Source organism: Neomonachus schauinslandi, chromosome 1, assembly GCF_002201575.2.
Source record: "Neomonachus schauinslandi chromosome 1, ASM220157v2, whole genome shotgun sequence".
NCBI lineage: Eukaryota > Metazoa > Chordata > Mammalia > Carnivora > Phocidae > Neomonachus > Neomonachus schauinslandi.
The window spans coordinates 132,218,069-132,231,543 of NC_058403.1; the positions used below are offsets into that span (position 1 = coordinate 132,218,069).

At 37.2% G+C, this 13,475-nt stretch overlaps 1 protein-coding gene across 1 annotated transcript in view; it reads left to right on the forward strand.

The window, feature by feature from the left end:
- The window catches only part of KCNH8 (potassium voltage-gated channel subfamily H member 8), a 353,747-nt gene that overhangs the window by 235,823 nt on the left and 104,449 nt on the right, over positions 1-13,475 (forward strand). Inside the window, exons 6-7 of the mRNA XM_021678799.1 lie at positions 117-274; positions 5,482-5,689. Coding sequence (XP_021534474.1) covers positions 117-274; positions 5,482-5,689 — 366 coding nt within the window. The remainder of the gene's footprint in view (positions 1-116; positions 275-5,481; positions 5,690-13,475) is intronic.

Consider the following 13,475-nt stretch of genomic DNA (forward strand, 5'->3'; position numbering starts at 1 on the left):
CCTTCCTCCCTGCCTGCATGCCTGCTTACCTCCATCCTTCCTTTTCTCCTTGTCTTTCCTCCTTTTCTTCTCTCTGTTTCTTCCTTCTCTTTCTCTTATCTTTTTTTCTCAAGCAGATATTATTTTAAATTTCCGAACAACCTATGTTAGCAAGTCTGGCCAAGTTATCTTTGAAGCAAGATCAATTTGCATCCACTACGTCACAACCTGGTTCATCATTGATTTAATCGCCGCCCTGCCTTTTGATCTCCTGTATGCTTTCAACGTCACAGTGGTGAGTAAAGAGGACTCTTCCACATGACCTTGAAGGTTATTTTTAACCCTGTGTTTATTTTCCACATGTTCAGGTTTTAAGTGTTTGTGACAATTTATGCATCCAGGACTTTGTGCCCTCCTGAATAAAGACACCAAAGTGGCCAATGGTACGGAGGCCACAGATTGTCCACTTGAGGAAGTTAGTTCTTTTTGAAATTTGCATTACCTGTTTGAGTTATTTAAATACCTAGACCGGGATATACCAAAAGCCTGAGTTTATCATCAATACTGACTCAGAACAAATCCTTTGGTTAGGAAACCATCTGCGGGAATACAAGCATTACTTTGTGTTACTTAAGCAGATATTTGCCTCCGAAGTTCAGCTGAGAGTTTAAGATTTCTTCCAGTTTTATGACTTTTACTCTCTACCCCTTGAGTATTTCATTATTCACCGGCAAAACAAACAAAAGACGAATCAAGACACAGAAAAATACTGAAATTAAAATAAAAGAATTCAACCACTTCTTAGAAGTTCTTGTAAAAATGTTGGGTGGGGCAGAAACCTAAATGACCAGTGACCATGAGCTTGAGAGCTCTGTTGGATTTTTAAATTTTCTCTAGGATTGTAACTTCTCCACTTTCTTCATGGAAAACCTTTATAAAACCTTATGCCTCCTCATGCAAAGCAAATATGTCCACTTGTGGTAGTAGCTATTTTACTATTAAACAATTGTTCTTAAAAGCATTAAGTGCTCCCTTATACATAGAGAGACTTTTAGGGAGGTATAATAGCATTTTGGGGTCAGTAATGCAATTTGCTGCTAGAGGAACCAATTATAGGCAAAAATTGATTAAACATTAGTTGAAATTAAACATATTTCTTACTCAGTCAACAGCCCCTTGAGATTCTCTATCAAGAATTTAAAAGCACAGTTTTCAATATTAAAGTGATCAGTGTTTTTCAAATACAGTCCTTATTGACTTCAGAATGAAGATTGAACTGTAATTCTGCCTATTTAGTACAGATTTGTGCATTTGTTAATTACCTATATAACGGTATTTTTCTTTTCTTTTTCTTTCTATTTTTTTTTAAGATGGAAAGTTGAGAGTGTCAACATCTTTAAGAGGTTTATAAGTCAACTGAAAGGAAACCTCTGGGGAAAAATTTAGTATATAATCTCAATCAGTGCCACATTGAATTGTTATCCAAGCTTCTTAAAGTGCTTTTTAAAATTGAATTTGACTAGATAAGTGTACTATAATGAAAGCATAATGACTTAAAACAAGGCTTTTGCAAGACTGCAACAAAAAAAAATTTCAAAAGAAATATATAATTCACAAAATGCTAAGAAAAATTTTCCACATTCTCCTGGAGAATTGTTAAATAAATGGTGTTCAATAGACTGTGCTCTAAATTGACTTACTGCTTTGCTACTAAATACTAATAATATTTTTTTATGTTCCATTTCTCTTTGGGCACTGAACAAATAGAATTATTTAAAATATCTGTTATATAATTATTTATAAAATATATACAATTTTAAGATACATAACATGTGTATATATCATTAACATCCTCATTGTCTAAAATTAACACAAAGGATTTTTGAAAAAGTCTAATTCTCATATTTTGATGAATTTTAAATACTTGCACACTTTTACTGCGTTCTTGCTCCCTTTCCTCATTCTGTCTTGTGAAATCTGTTATGAACATTTTATAAAGAATGCAAGTTATAGATCAACATCTGTGTTAGAAAGAAAAAGAGGAAGGAATAAAGGAATTTCTCTTCTCAGTGATAATTTTTCTGCTTCTCACAGGAGTGAGCATATGATCATTAACAAATTGGCGCATAAATTTTCTATGTCCGCAAATAAATTAGTCAAGATGAAATATTCTATTTGAACAGAAAATCTTGTTTAATGTATTATATTTACTCCCCAGGAAAACATAGGTTATGAGGAAAAGTTTTTATACTGCACAGACTTACCAAAAAAAGGGCGGGTGGAAGAAACAGATAAATAAGCAAACACAGATGTTGGCTTTCCAGATTTCAAATACATCCAGTTAGGGGCGCGTGGGTGGCTCAGTCATTAAGCATCTGCCTTCGGCTCAGGTCATGAACCCAGGGTCCTGGTATCGAGCCCCACATTGGGCTTCCTGCTCAGCAGGAAGCCTGCTTCTCCCTCTCTCGCTCCCCCTGCTTGTGTTCCCTCTCTCGCTATGTCCCTCTCTGTGAAATAAATAAATAAAATCTTTTTTAAAAATAAATAAATAAATAAAATACATCCAGTTAGTGCATCTCTGTAGATGACATTCAAAAATGCATTACAACCATCAAAAACGTATTGGATGCTCTAATTTTGACGTTGCCCATAATTGCTGATGATAAATGTTTTAAACACAGCTCACACATTTCTTTAATAAAATTTACTATGTGTAAGTCACTATGAAAGGCACTCTGAGAGACAAAGTTGTGAATGAGACAGAAAATATGATAGAGTGAAAAAGGCAAAAGTATAAATCCCAGTCTTATCACTTACCGTCTGAGTGACTTCCTTGGGGAAGTTAACATCAAAATTGGCAAAATGAGCATGAAAATCGCTACAGGGTTTCTCAGCAGCCTAAAAAGGCAACATTTCTATAAAATACCTTGCTAAGTGTCAAACACCCAGAAAGACCTCAGTACATGTTAATCAACTTCTCTCTCTTTCTCTCTTTCTCCCCCCTAGTGGATAGCCAGGGAGTGATCATGTCCAGCTGGTAATAGGGGAAACTGCCATTTGATAAGGGGTTCTGATGAGTACATCACTGTCTTGCACCTACCTATAAGCTGCTTCTAATTTTTATCAGTGAAAAATTCAGAACAGCATCCCAAGAGTAGAAAGAATACTTTCCCTTTTTCAGATTGTATATTTCCATCTAAATCAAATATGCTTCTTTTTTCTTTCATTCATTAAGAGCCCAAACTCACATTTTATAGCAAGAAGCTGTTGACTCAGATGGGAATAAGTATAATTTATTTCAAAAGTGTCAGCAAAATCACTACGGCTGCCTCATCCTGGACACCAAGTTTTGTGTCCCTTATCTTTCCAAATGACTATTGTTCTTATGTAAGGACAGCCCCCCATTCTTCCCTCAAACTCCTGCTTTCTGGTGAGAGAAAATGGAGAGATTGCCCATATCAATATTCTATGTTCAATGGTGTCTTAGTCTGCTCAGACTGCTATAACAAAATATCATTGACTGGGTGGCTTAAACAATAGAAATTTATTTTTCAGTTCTGAAGGCTGGAAAGTCTAAGATCAAGGTTCCAGCCAATTTGGTTCTTAATGAGGGCTCTCTTTCTGGCTTGTAGATAGCTGTCTTCTTGCTGTGTTCTCACATGGTAAGGGGAGAGAGAGACATTGGATTAAGGAGAGAGGGGGCCAGGGAGAGAGGAAGAAAAGATGGGGAGAGAGAGCATTCTCTGGGCTCTTCTTATAAGGGTACTAATCCCATCTTGAGGACCCCACCCTCATGACCTCATTTAAACCAAATCACTTCCCAAAGGCTCCATCACCAGTTACCATCACACTGAGGGATAGGGCTTCAACACGTGAGATTTGGAGGAACAAAATTCAGTCCACAGCAGATGGCTTTCTCCATCTGGGATTTCTGTTTGAGGTTTCATTTCAATTACAAAACTGTCATCTATCTATCGGATTCTTCTACGTATAAAATAAACTCCACCCCTGGTAATTCCTCTAAGCTACAGAGTAGATATTGCAAAGTACTGGCATGTAATCGTCTGGTTTACAATGAGCTGGAAAATGACAGATGAGCACTTGGTTGTGAAGGAGAAGAAATAAAACTTGACACAGAAGAATGAGAAAAAGAAATAAAAGCACAGCTAGCTGGCAAGTGCTTCAAATGACCTTACGATTTTATTATATTTCAGTACAGAATAATTCACAAGATTACAACTGAAAGCACTCTTATTGAATTTCTATTATTATATTGACTGTAGAGTGTTTTGTATCTCAATTTATTACCCATTCATTCATTTAACGTATATTTATTGAGCACTTACTATGTGTCAGGCACTACTCTAGGTATGATTTTCTTAGACATAAGGGGAGATCAATAGTGGAGGAAGGAACTAGAAGTCAACAGCTGACTCCAGGACTAATTATAAAGGCAAATTTCCAGAAGATGCTGACCTTGTTTATGATTATGTCTGTTGAGGTGTAGTCATACAAACCACTTTCTTCCCCTTTATTTATGGTTCCTTCCATAAACACACACCCCAAATTAAAAAAAGGTCAAGTAATTTGTCAAACTCTATTTGCATATGAGCTAATACTTTATTTGCCTTTTCTATTTTAGAAAGCTCACTGAGGCTCTTTGAGGTGTGAAAGAGTATGCATTAGTACACCACATATGTTGTTAACAACGACATCAACCATTCTGGTGGTCACCAATGGTGCACATTTTTCAGATGGGTCCTGAAGTCAGGAAAATAATCCCTTAGCTATAAGTGTATTGTTTTAGTGCATACGAAGACAGGACCTAGGAGAGTTTTCAAAAATTTTGTTCCATTTTAATTTTGGTTCCCTAAGCATGTCTGTTTGAGAGAGGGCTCAGGATGTATAAGCTTCAGACATGTGTTTTCTCTATCGATGATGTTACAGAGAAGAAAGCACAGCACGTGAGACAGGAGGCGCTACTGGTATTTGTGAGTAGATCTTACACAAGTTTGATAGATCTAATCACTGTTTGTTTCAAAAACTGTTACCTTTGTTACCACTCCACACAGTTTTACTTCAGTGGGTACAAATTATTGTTATAAAGCCACCCTCACATGGAGGAAGGAATGTGGAATTGAAAGAAAACGTATGTAAGAGGTGGAGACACCCTGATGTTCAATCCTGAAACCCTAATGTGCTTCAGTTGTGTATCAGAATATACAAAATTATATTCAATCAAATCAGTAGAGGAAAAAAGATAAATCTTAAGGAAAATAAGTATTAATTCGAAATTAAATTGTCTTATCATCTTTTATTCTATCACCTCTTGATATAATATGTTGAGAAGGGGCATTGGTATGGTCATAAAAATGACCATAGCGTTGGACTCATGATTATATTTAATTTCAAGAACTTTCCAGAATGGCTGTAAGTTAAAGTAACTGTCGTAGCATGGAATGAGCCGTGTGCCAAGTTGTGCTGCTCTGTCTCCTCCCACAGGTGTCTCTTGTGCATCTCCTGAAGACCGTCCGGCTGCTGCGTCTTTTGCGTCTCCTGCAGAAGTTGGACCGTTATTCCCAGCATAGCACAATCGTCCTGACTCTGCTCATGTCCATGTTTGCGCTCCTTGCACACTGGATGGCGTGTATCTGGTATGTCATTGGAAAAATGGAGAGGGAAGACAACAGCCTTCTGAAGTGGGAAGTTGGTAAGGGCTTACATTTGTCACATTTCCCATTTTTAAGTGAAAAGGAAGATTGTCTAGAATTTGGAGGAGGTGAAAGATGAGTCCATAAATATGTCCTCTGACTGTCGATTTGTCTAATGTATTTTAGGGGCTGAGTTGGGGGGTCTGTGATACAAGTGATTTCTTTTGAGAAAGTTTTCCAGAAAATCCTTATATATTTTTTAGAGTAATGGGTTAAGATTTCAATGGGCTCTTTAAAGTGACCGGCCAGGCTGCAGAAGTGTTTAGATAAGTAATGTGTGATCTTATCTGATATATCCAATGCAGGGCTAGTACCAATGAATCAATGGGTAACTGGCCTATGGCCAATCATTGCAGTGAAAGAGAGAGTGAGTGTATTATAATGACACACTTTCCACATTTAGTATACTTTGAGAATTTGTGATGATAGAGGGAACTGGATATTCACAAATATAATTTGTAGAATTTTGTGTCCCTATAATACATGGGAATTTAAGGGAGATTTTTTCCAAGTGTTACATAATTCTGCATAAATGAATCTGAAATGTTCTGCACAGGAACACATTTTTAAACTTATGTTAACCACAAGAACTTTACAGAAAATGAAATTCTGAAGGCTATAACCCTCTATCCAAAAATTCCTGCCTTCTTCTCCCAGTCATTGCCTTTAGAGAATTGTCATAGTACCCCATGTAGAATTTTTTTTTCTCTTATTCTGGCATTTCATCAAAAGAATCTGTTTCTTGGTTGGATAGAAAATTCTTCACTTCTTTTCTCCAAAAATCAATCTTGAACTTTTGGAAGCTCAGACCTTTGCACAGGGATGAAGCCACAAGAGATTCTCAAGAGAGAAACATGCTCTAACTTTCCATACCAACACTTAATGGCAGAATGCATTTGGAACATCCCTGGCTTGGCTCTCATAATGCCACCCTCTCACCAGAGGGCATATACAAAGCCTTCAAAATATGTCTTTGGAGAGCGAGCTGAAGACCCTAAGAAAACAGATTCCAGGGAATGAATCGCCTGTCTACATTTTTAAAAATGCTCCTACACATCTCAATTTTGACCCTAAGCTACACCAAAGCAATAGATGTGTTCTGATAATTTTCATCTCAGACTGGTTTTATCTTCCTTATCAAAGTACTTCTTCTGTGTCTTGCCATGGATCTCAATTCTCAGAAATGAAGTCAAGGGATGGGCACCTGGGTGGCTCAGTTGGTTAAGCGACTGCCTTCGGCTCAGGTCATGATGATCCTGGAGTCCCTGGATCAAGTCCCGCATCAGGCTTCCTGCTCGGCAGGGAGTCTGCTTCTCCCTCTGACCCTCCCCTCTCTCATGTGCTCTCTCTCATTCTCTCTCTCTCAAATAAATAAATAAAATCTTTAAAAAAAAAGAAATGAAGTCAAGGGAGAAAAATAAAACTGCAGCATGAAAGCAGGAATATTCTACATAAAGAGAGTATGGGATGAGATGAGATGTGAGAGTGAGAGAGGGAAGACAGAGAGAGAAAAGACAGTGAGAGAGGACAGAGAAGAGTTGATCAAAAGGAGGACCAAAGTCTAGATTGTACTTGGATTAAAATATTTCCTGTTCCTTAGTATTGTTTCCCTTTCTATTTTCTTGTCCTGAAGGCTCCCTCATCACACTCTGGTGTAGTCCTAATGGTGTTCAGTGAATTATAGCATTAGATCTCTGCCCTTTGTTTTGAATCCATATTAAAATTCTGACTTGTGGTCAGCCACCTGATTCCTTTCTGGTCCTGACCTAATTTCCTTCAGGCCCCAGACCTATACACTCATATTAATTTGTAAGTCTTGTCTAGTCTGAGAGTCTCCAGATGGGGAAATTCAGCTTATTCACGCTCTCAAATTTAGTTAGATGAGGAAAGCTTTTTGTTTCATTTCCAACACACCAGTTATGCTGCAGATGTACAAACTAGCTCTTGTTTTTCTTCCCACAAACACACAGAGGTATTGATTTTCCAAGAAAAAAAGAAGCCAACTATCTAAACTGATTCAGTATTGCCCATACCACTCCTACTCTTAAACCTGATGCTATGGTTCAATGTAATGAACAGGAACTTGTGAGGTGAAAGTCAATCCACCAAGAAAGCACTGGCATAATACAATAATGGGAAGAAAACATTGGGTTGGGGCAACTGAACTCTCCTCATCATGGCTCCACCACTAACCAATTGTGAGATTTGCAGTAATTTTGTTCACCTCTACAGGCCTCGGTTTCCTCATCTAGAACGTGAGAAAACTCACCATGTAACTCAAAAGTCTATTTTAGTTGCCATGATTTATGACTTTAATGGAAGAACAAACCCAGTATTCTGTGCTTATTTTTTTTTTATCATAGTTCAGGGTCCACATAAACTGTCAATAGCAACAACCCAATGTCAACAAGTCTGAGGGAAAGGGGTGTGTCAGGGAGTACATCTTGTGATCCCCGCATGTTAAAGAATTGATATGTTTTACCCAGTTATGATAAGAATAATTCAACCTTTATCTTTAGAGAATTAGATTTCCTGTCCAAACACCTCTCAGAATATGATCAGGAAGGTAATATGCTAATAATGTCTGTCAATATTGGGTTTATAGGCTTGGCTACAAGGACTTTCCCTTCCCTTAAAATTACTTGCATTATTGTTCATTTAAAATGTCCTCCAGGGGCTCCTGGGTGGCTCAGTCCTTAAGCATCTGCCTTCGGCTCAGGTCATGATCCCGGGGTCCTGGGATCGAGCCCCGCATCAGGCTCCCTGCTCAGCAGGAAGCCTGCTTCTCCCTCTCCCACTCCCCCTGCTTGTGTTCCCTCTCTCGCTGTGTCTCTCTCTGTCAAATAAATAAAATCTTAAAATAAAATAAAATAAAATAAAATATTCTCCAGCTGAGATTTGGACATAAATTAAATAATTATGACCTCTTCTACCTAATTTTTTAATGAAGCAGCTGAGAATCTAGGCTAATTTAGTTTTTACTATGGAATTTGTATACTAGTATTGTTTTACCTTTTTTGGTCCAACTACCATGAATTAAAAAATTCTTCACACAAATAAAGTTTGATTAGAGAACATGTTCTTTATGTTGTGACTAACATTAGATGTATAAAACAGATTCGTATTCCTAAGGGATAAAATGGAATTTTCTTTCTAATCACTGTTAATTGTCTTGAAATGATTTTTCCCCCTTTTTATCCTTGTCAGGTCTACTACTTACAGCTAGAGAGAGTGCCAATATTTTGCATCAGATCAAATCAAAGTTAATCTTTAAAAAAGATTGTAATATTGTCTCTCTATAAGATATCTATTTCTGGAAGGAAGAATTAATACTCGTGGACTAATTATACCAGAGGCTGGTTATGAACTGATTTGCCTGGTGTTATTTTTACTTCATATCCTTATGCACTTTTATACTATATTTTAAGAAACTTAGGGTTTGGTTTATCGTTTCATGGAATTTTAGACTTGGGAGGACCTTAGTCTAACTTTTTTGATTTTATGCTGAGAAATAGAGCTCTAGGCTATACACGCTCTGTGATGTAGGGGTTATTATCTGTTGTACCCACTGCTGTATCCTCACTGTGGTGTATAGTTCCTGGTACATAGCAAACGTGTGAAAAAAAAATGTTGAATGAGTCCGTCTTCAAGGTCATTCAATTACTAAACGACAGTCATGGGACAAGAACCTAAATTCCTTAACTCCTTGTGTAGGACTCCTTCTAATAATTTTGAATATTATGAAACTAGAGGAAATGGCTGTTTAGCAAATATTTTCAAGCAGGAAGATTGAGAGAAGAACACATAGGGTGATCACTTTAGATTTGGTTACTCATTCAAAAAATATTTTTTGAGTGCCCACTGCATGCTTGCTTGATCCTGTGTAAGGCACTCGAGTTATCAAAACTAATATCATACTTAATGTCATGGAACTTAAAGTCCAGTAGTAGAACAGAGACAAATAGCTCAATGGATATATCACAGTGTGATAATTCTATAACTGGAACATGCATAGAGGGGAGGTACCTGGATCTAGCTAGAATATCAGCAAAGGCTTTTCCAAGATGAGCTGGTTTTAAGGGATGAATAGGTCTGGTCTCTACAGATGCCGAGGAAGGGGAATGAGTGAGAGCAGGAACATGGCTACATGAAGCAGGTCACTAAGAACCAGCATAAAGGGTGAATGGGGTAGTAAGGTGATGAAGCTAAAGAGGCAGGTAGTCAGGAATGGGATCTTTAAAGACCATTCATGCTAAGCTTTAGAGTTTGGACTTCATCCTAAGGCTACAGCGAAGCATAAAGGATCAAGCAGTGATCCTTTGAATATAGAACACCAGGGAATAGGGGGAGATGTTTTGCTCTGCTTCATTTTCAATATCTATAAAATGGCAATAATAATAGTGCCTGCCTCATTAGGGTTGCCAGTATTAAATTAGGAAATCTATGTGAAGCATTTAATACTGTGCCTGGCACCTAGTAAATTCTCAATAGATAGTAGCCATTATAGCCATCATTACCATTTTATTATGACAGTTACTTCTAATAAGGAAAGTACCATGAACTGTGACTAGTGATACGTATGATTTTATATGGGAAGAGTATTAAGAACTGCTTTAAAAAATATTTCCCTTTAAGTTTAGTTGTAGTGCTGGGCAACAAATTTTATGCTTTTGCCTATCTTCAAGTTAAAAAAGCCCATGCTTTATATTTGAGTCAGTCTCTGAAAAAATAGTAAATTTCACATAGCCTGACAATTGCACACATACAGATTTCCCCTTCCAGGATAATATAGGCGACAAGTCCAACATCTATCCTATAAGCCTGTTGGGATATAGAAAATTTTTATGGAACTTAGTGCTTCAAGGGCAAGATTTAACACTACATTAAAGAGGCATAATACAACTGGGTCTAAGTGTGCTTTTTATTTTATTTTTTTAATTTTTTAAAGATTTACTTATTTGAGAGAGAGAGAAAGAGAATATGGGAGGGAGGGGCACGGGGAGCAGGCAAGAGAGAATCTCAGGCCGACTCCCCACTGAGTGCAGAGCCCCACACAGGGCTCCATCTCAGTACCCTGAGATCCTGACCTGAGCTGAAATCAAGAGTCAGACGCTGAACCAATTGAGCCATCCAGGCACCCCTAACTGTGCTTTTTAAATTAAAGTTTTTATTCTGGCTGCAGACATGTGTCAGAATGATCTCTTTGGGGGGGTCTTCACTTGTTTTCTATAAGAAGTCTTCAATAAATATCCAGCTAGAAATGTGTGAGAAGACATGTATATTTCTGTACATCCCAATTAATGTAGGGATATATTATTTTAATGATCACTTATGAAGTTCAATTAATGACTTATAAAGTTCAATTAATGACATTGAATTAGTCCTTAAGGAGCTCCTTAGGATACTGAATAGAATGTAATGGTTCTGATTTAAGTGAGAAAGATTTGGATTTGAATCTTGCTTCAGGGATTTACTAGGCATGTGAGTTTGGCCAAGATGACTTCAGTGTGTGACTTTTTATACAAAGATCTTTAGTTTTCTTGTCTGTAAAGTGGGTATGGTAGTACTGACCCTCGGTGGTTTTGAGTATTGGAGGTACTCAGGTTGACATACCTAACATAGTCTGGTACATAGTACGTTCTTGCAGCTGATAACCACCACCATTACAACACCTCCTCCATTCTTTATAATAATTAGGGCTATTCTCCAACTGCATCTCCTTGCTCAAACTTACATCAGTGAGCTATGTAGAGTTGAAATAGCAGTACTATTCAAGTCTAGTGAAGAGGTGATATTTCTGTAACAGTCAAGATTCTTGGTTGCAAACAAAAACAGGAAAGGAATCCATCAACAGGACAGGCAGACTCAGAAATAGAGGACAATACTACTGAAAGAACATGATCCAAGGCAGCTCCAAATATCCCAATGCAGAAAGCACGGTTGCTGACATTTTGCAAACATGGCCTAGACATGGTTCTGTCTTTGTAGATGCTATGAGAGAGTCCTAAGCACCTGTTTGTCTCTGATTCACAGTCCCTGAAGGGAGAATCCAATTGGCCAAGCTTAGTCACATGCTCAGACACTGACTTATGGGGTTCCACCTTCCACTTCCCACCTTCTACTTCCACTTTCCACTTCCAGGGTGGGAAGTGGGGCCCTGTATCTCTCCCTGCTTCACATAAGATTTTAGACAGCCCCCCCCAAAAAAAGATGAATGTCTTCTACAATAACATCTTTACCCTTACATTTAAAAACAAACAGTACAACTTACAAAAACATTTATTAAAATGCTTCTCTGAATCATACCCTTCTCGGACATCATCATGTCAAATGGAATTAGCTGAAAAATGGAGATGTGGTAATTATCAATGCTTCTTGCTTACTGCAGTACAGTCCGTGCTCCTTATGTGAATGTCACAGCGGCCTTCTACTTACCAAACTGTGCTCCTTCCGCTAGACTGCATCTTGGTCAGTAGCTCCCAGTTGCAGCCAAAATGCTTCCTTATATTCTTTCTCAAAGCTATCTCTATTTCTAAAGCTATGACATGCTGAACTTTAAAATAGATAATCTGCTACAGAGGTTAGAGATGAGAGTATACCGTAATAGAGAGAACCTTTTTTATCTTTTAATCCTTTGGCTGGAGTAAGCTTATCCATTATAGATGCCTAAAAGTGTATCTGTACCAGTGACCAAAAAAAAAAAAAAAAAGGAAAAAAACAAACCCAAAAATCTAGAATGGGAAGAAAAGGATTAAGTGAGATATAATTTTCAAATTTTCATTCACCATTTTAATCCTAAATCTGATCCTCATTGGATAAAATATCATAAAAGCTGATAGATTCGAAGGGCTCTCTAGTTATTAACTGCTTAGCATTTACAAGCCTCATGCAATGGGGAAAAAAATGACCAGTCTTATAATATCGTAAGCTGGTTATTTCAATAACTATACCATTTTTTCCTTAAGAAGGTAAAATTGACTAGTACTCTACATTTTTAGGTTTTATATAAAGGATTATAAAAATTTTTTTTAGATAACCTTTATCTATAGATTCTCATTTTTGGGAATATCTGAAATAAAGAAAGGGGAGGAAAAGCCTAAAATGGAGGTTTCCAGCCATTAAAATGTACCCTAGTGAGGGACACCTGGGCTTTTTTTTTTTTTTTAAACACAAGATCTTAAACTTTAATGTGTACTGAAATCACCTGAGGATTGTATTAAAATACAGATTCTAATTCAGTGAGTCTGAGGTGGAGCCTGAGACCCAGTACATTTAACACATTCCCAGGTGAAGTCCGAGCTGCTGGTCTCCCCACCATACTTTGAGTAGCAGGGTTTTAAAAAGTCTTGGAGATTTCTGTGACTTTAATATTCCCGGTTTATAAACAGTCCTAAAACCAGCAACAACTCAGTCCTTCCTATCCTTTTCCATATTCCTATCCCTTTTCAATCCTCATCACATCTGTGAATTTATTTGGACACAGTAATGGACTGGGGAGGTCCATTGAGAAAGAATTAACCTCAATGCTGAGGCAATACAACACAGTGGTTTAAATATCATCAGAAACAATTTATATTATTTGTAGTTCTGAGAAACTAAAATTGAATACCATCAGTTTTAAAAGAGTTGCCAATGTTTTCTATTCTATTTTCATAAAGGTTTCTAGAAAATAGAAACGTTTTCATGTTTTCAGAGCAAGATTTTACTCTTTTGCCATAAAAAGCAAATGGCTTATTCTTTTCTTTCTTTCTTTCTTTCTTTCTTTCTTTCTTTCTTTCTTTCTTT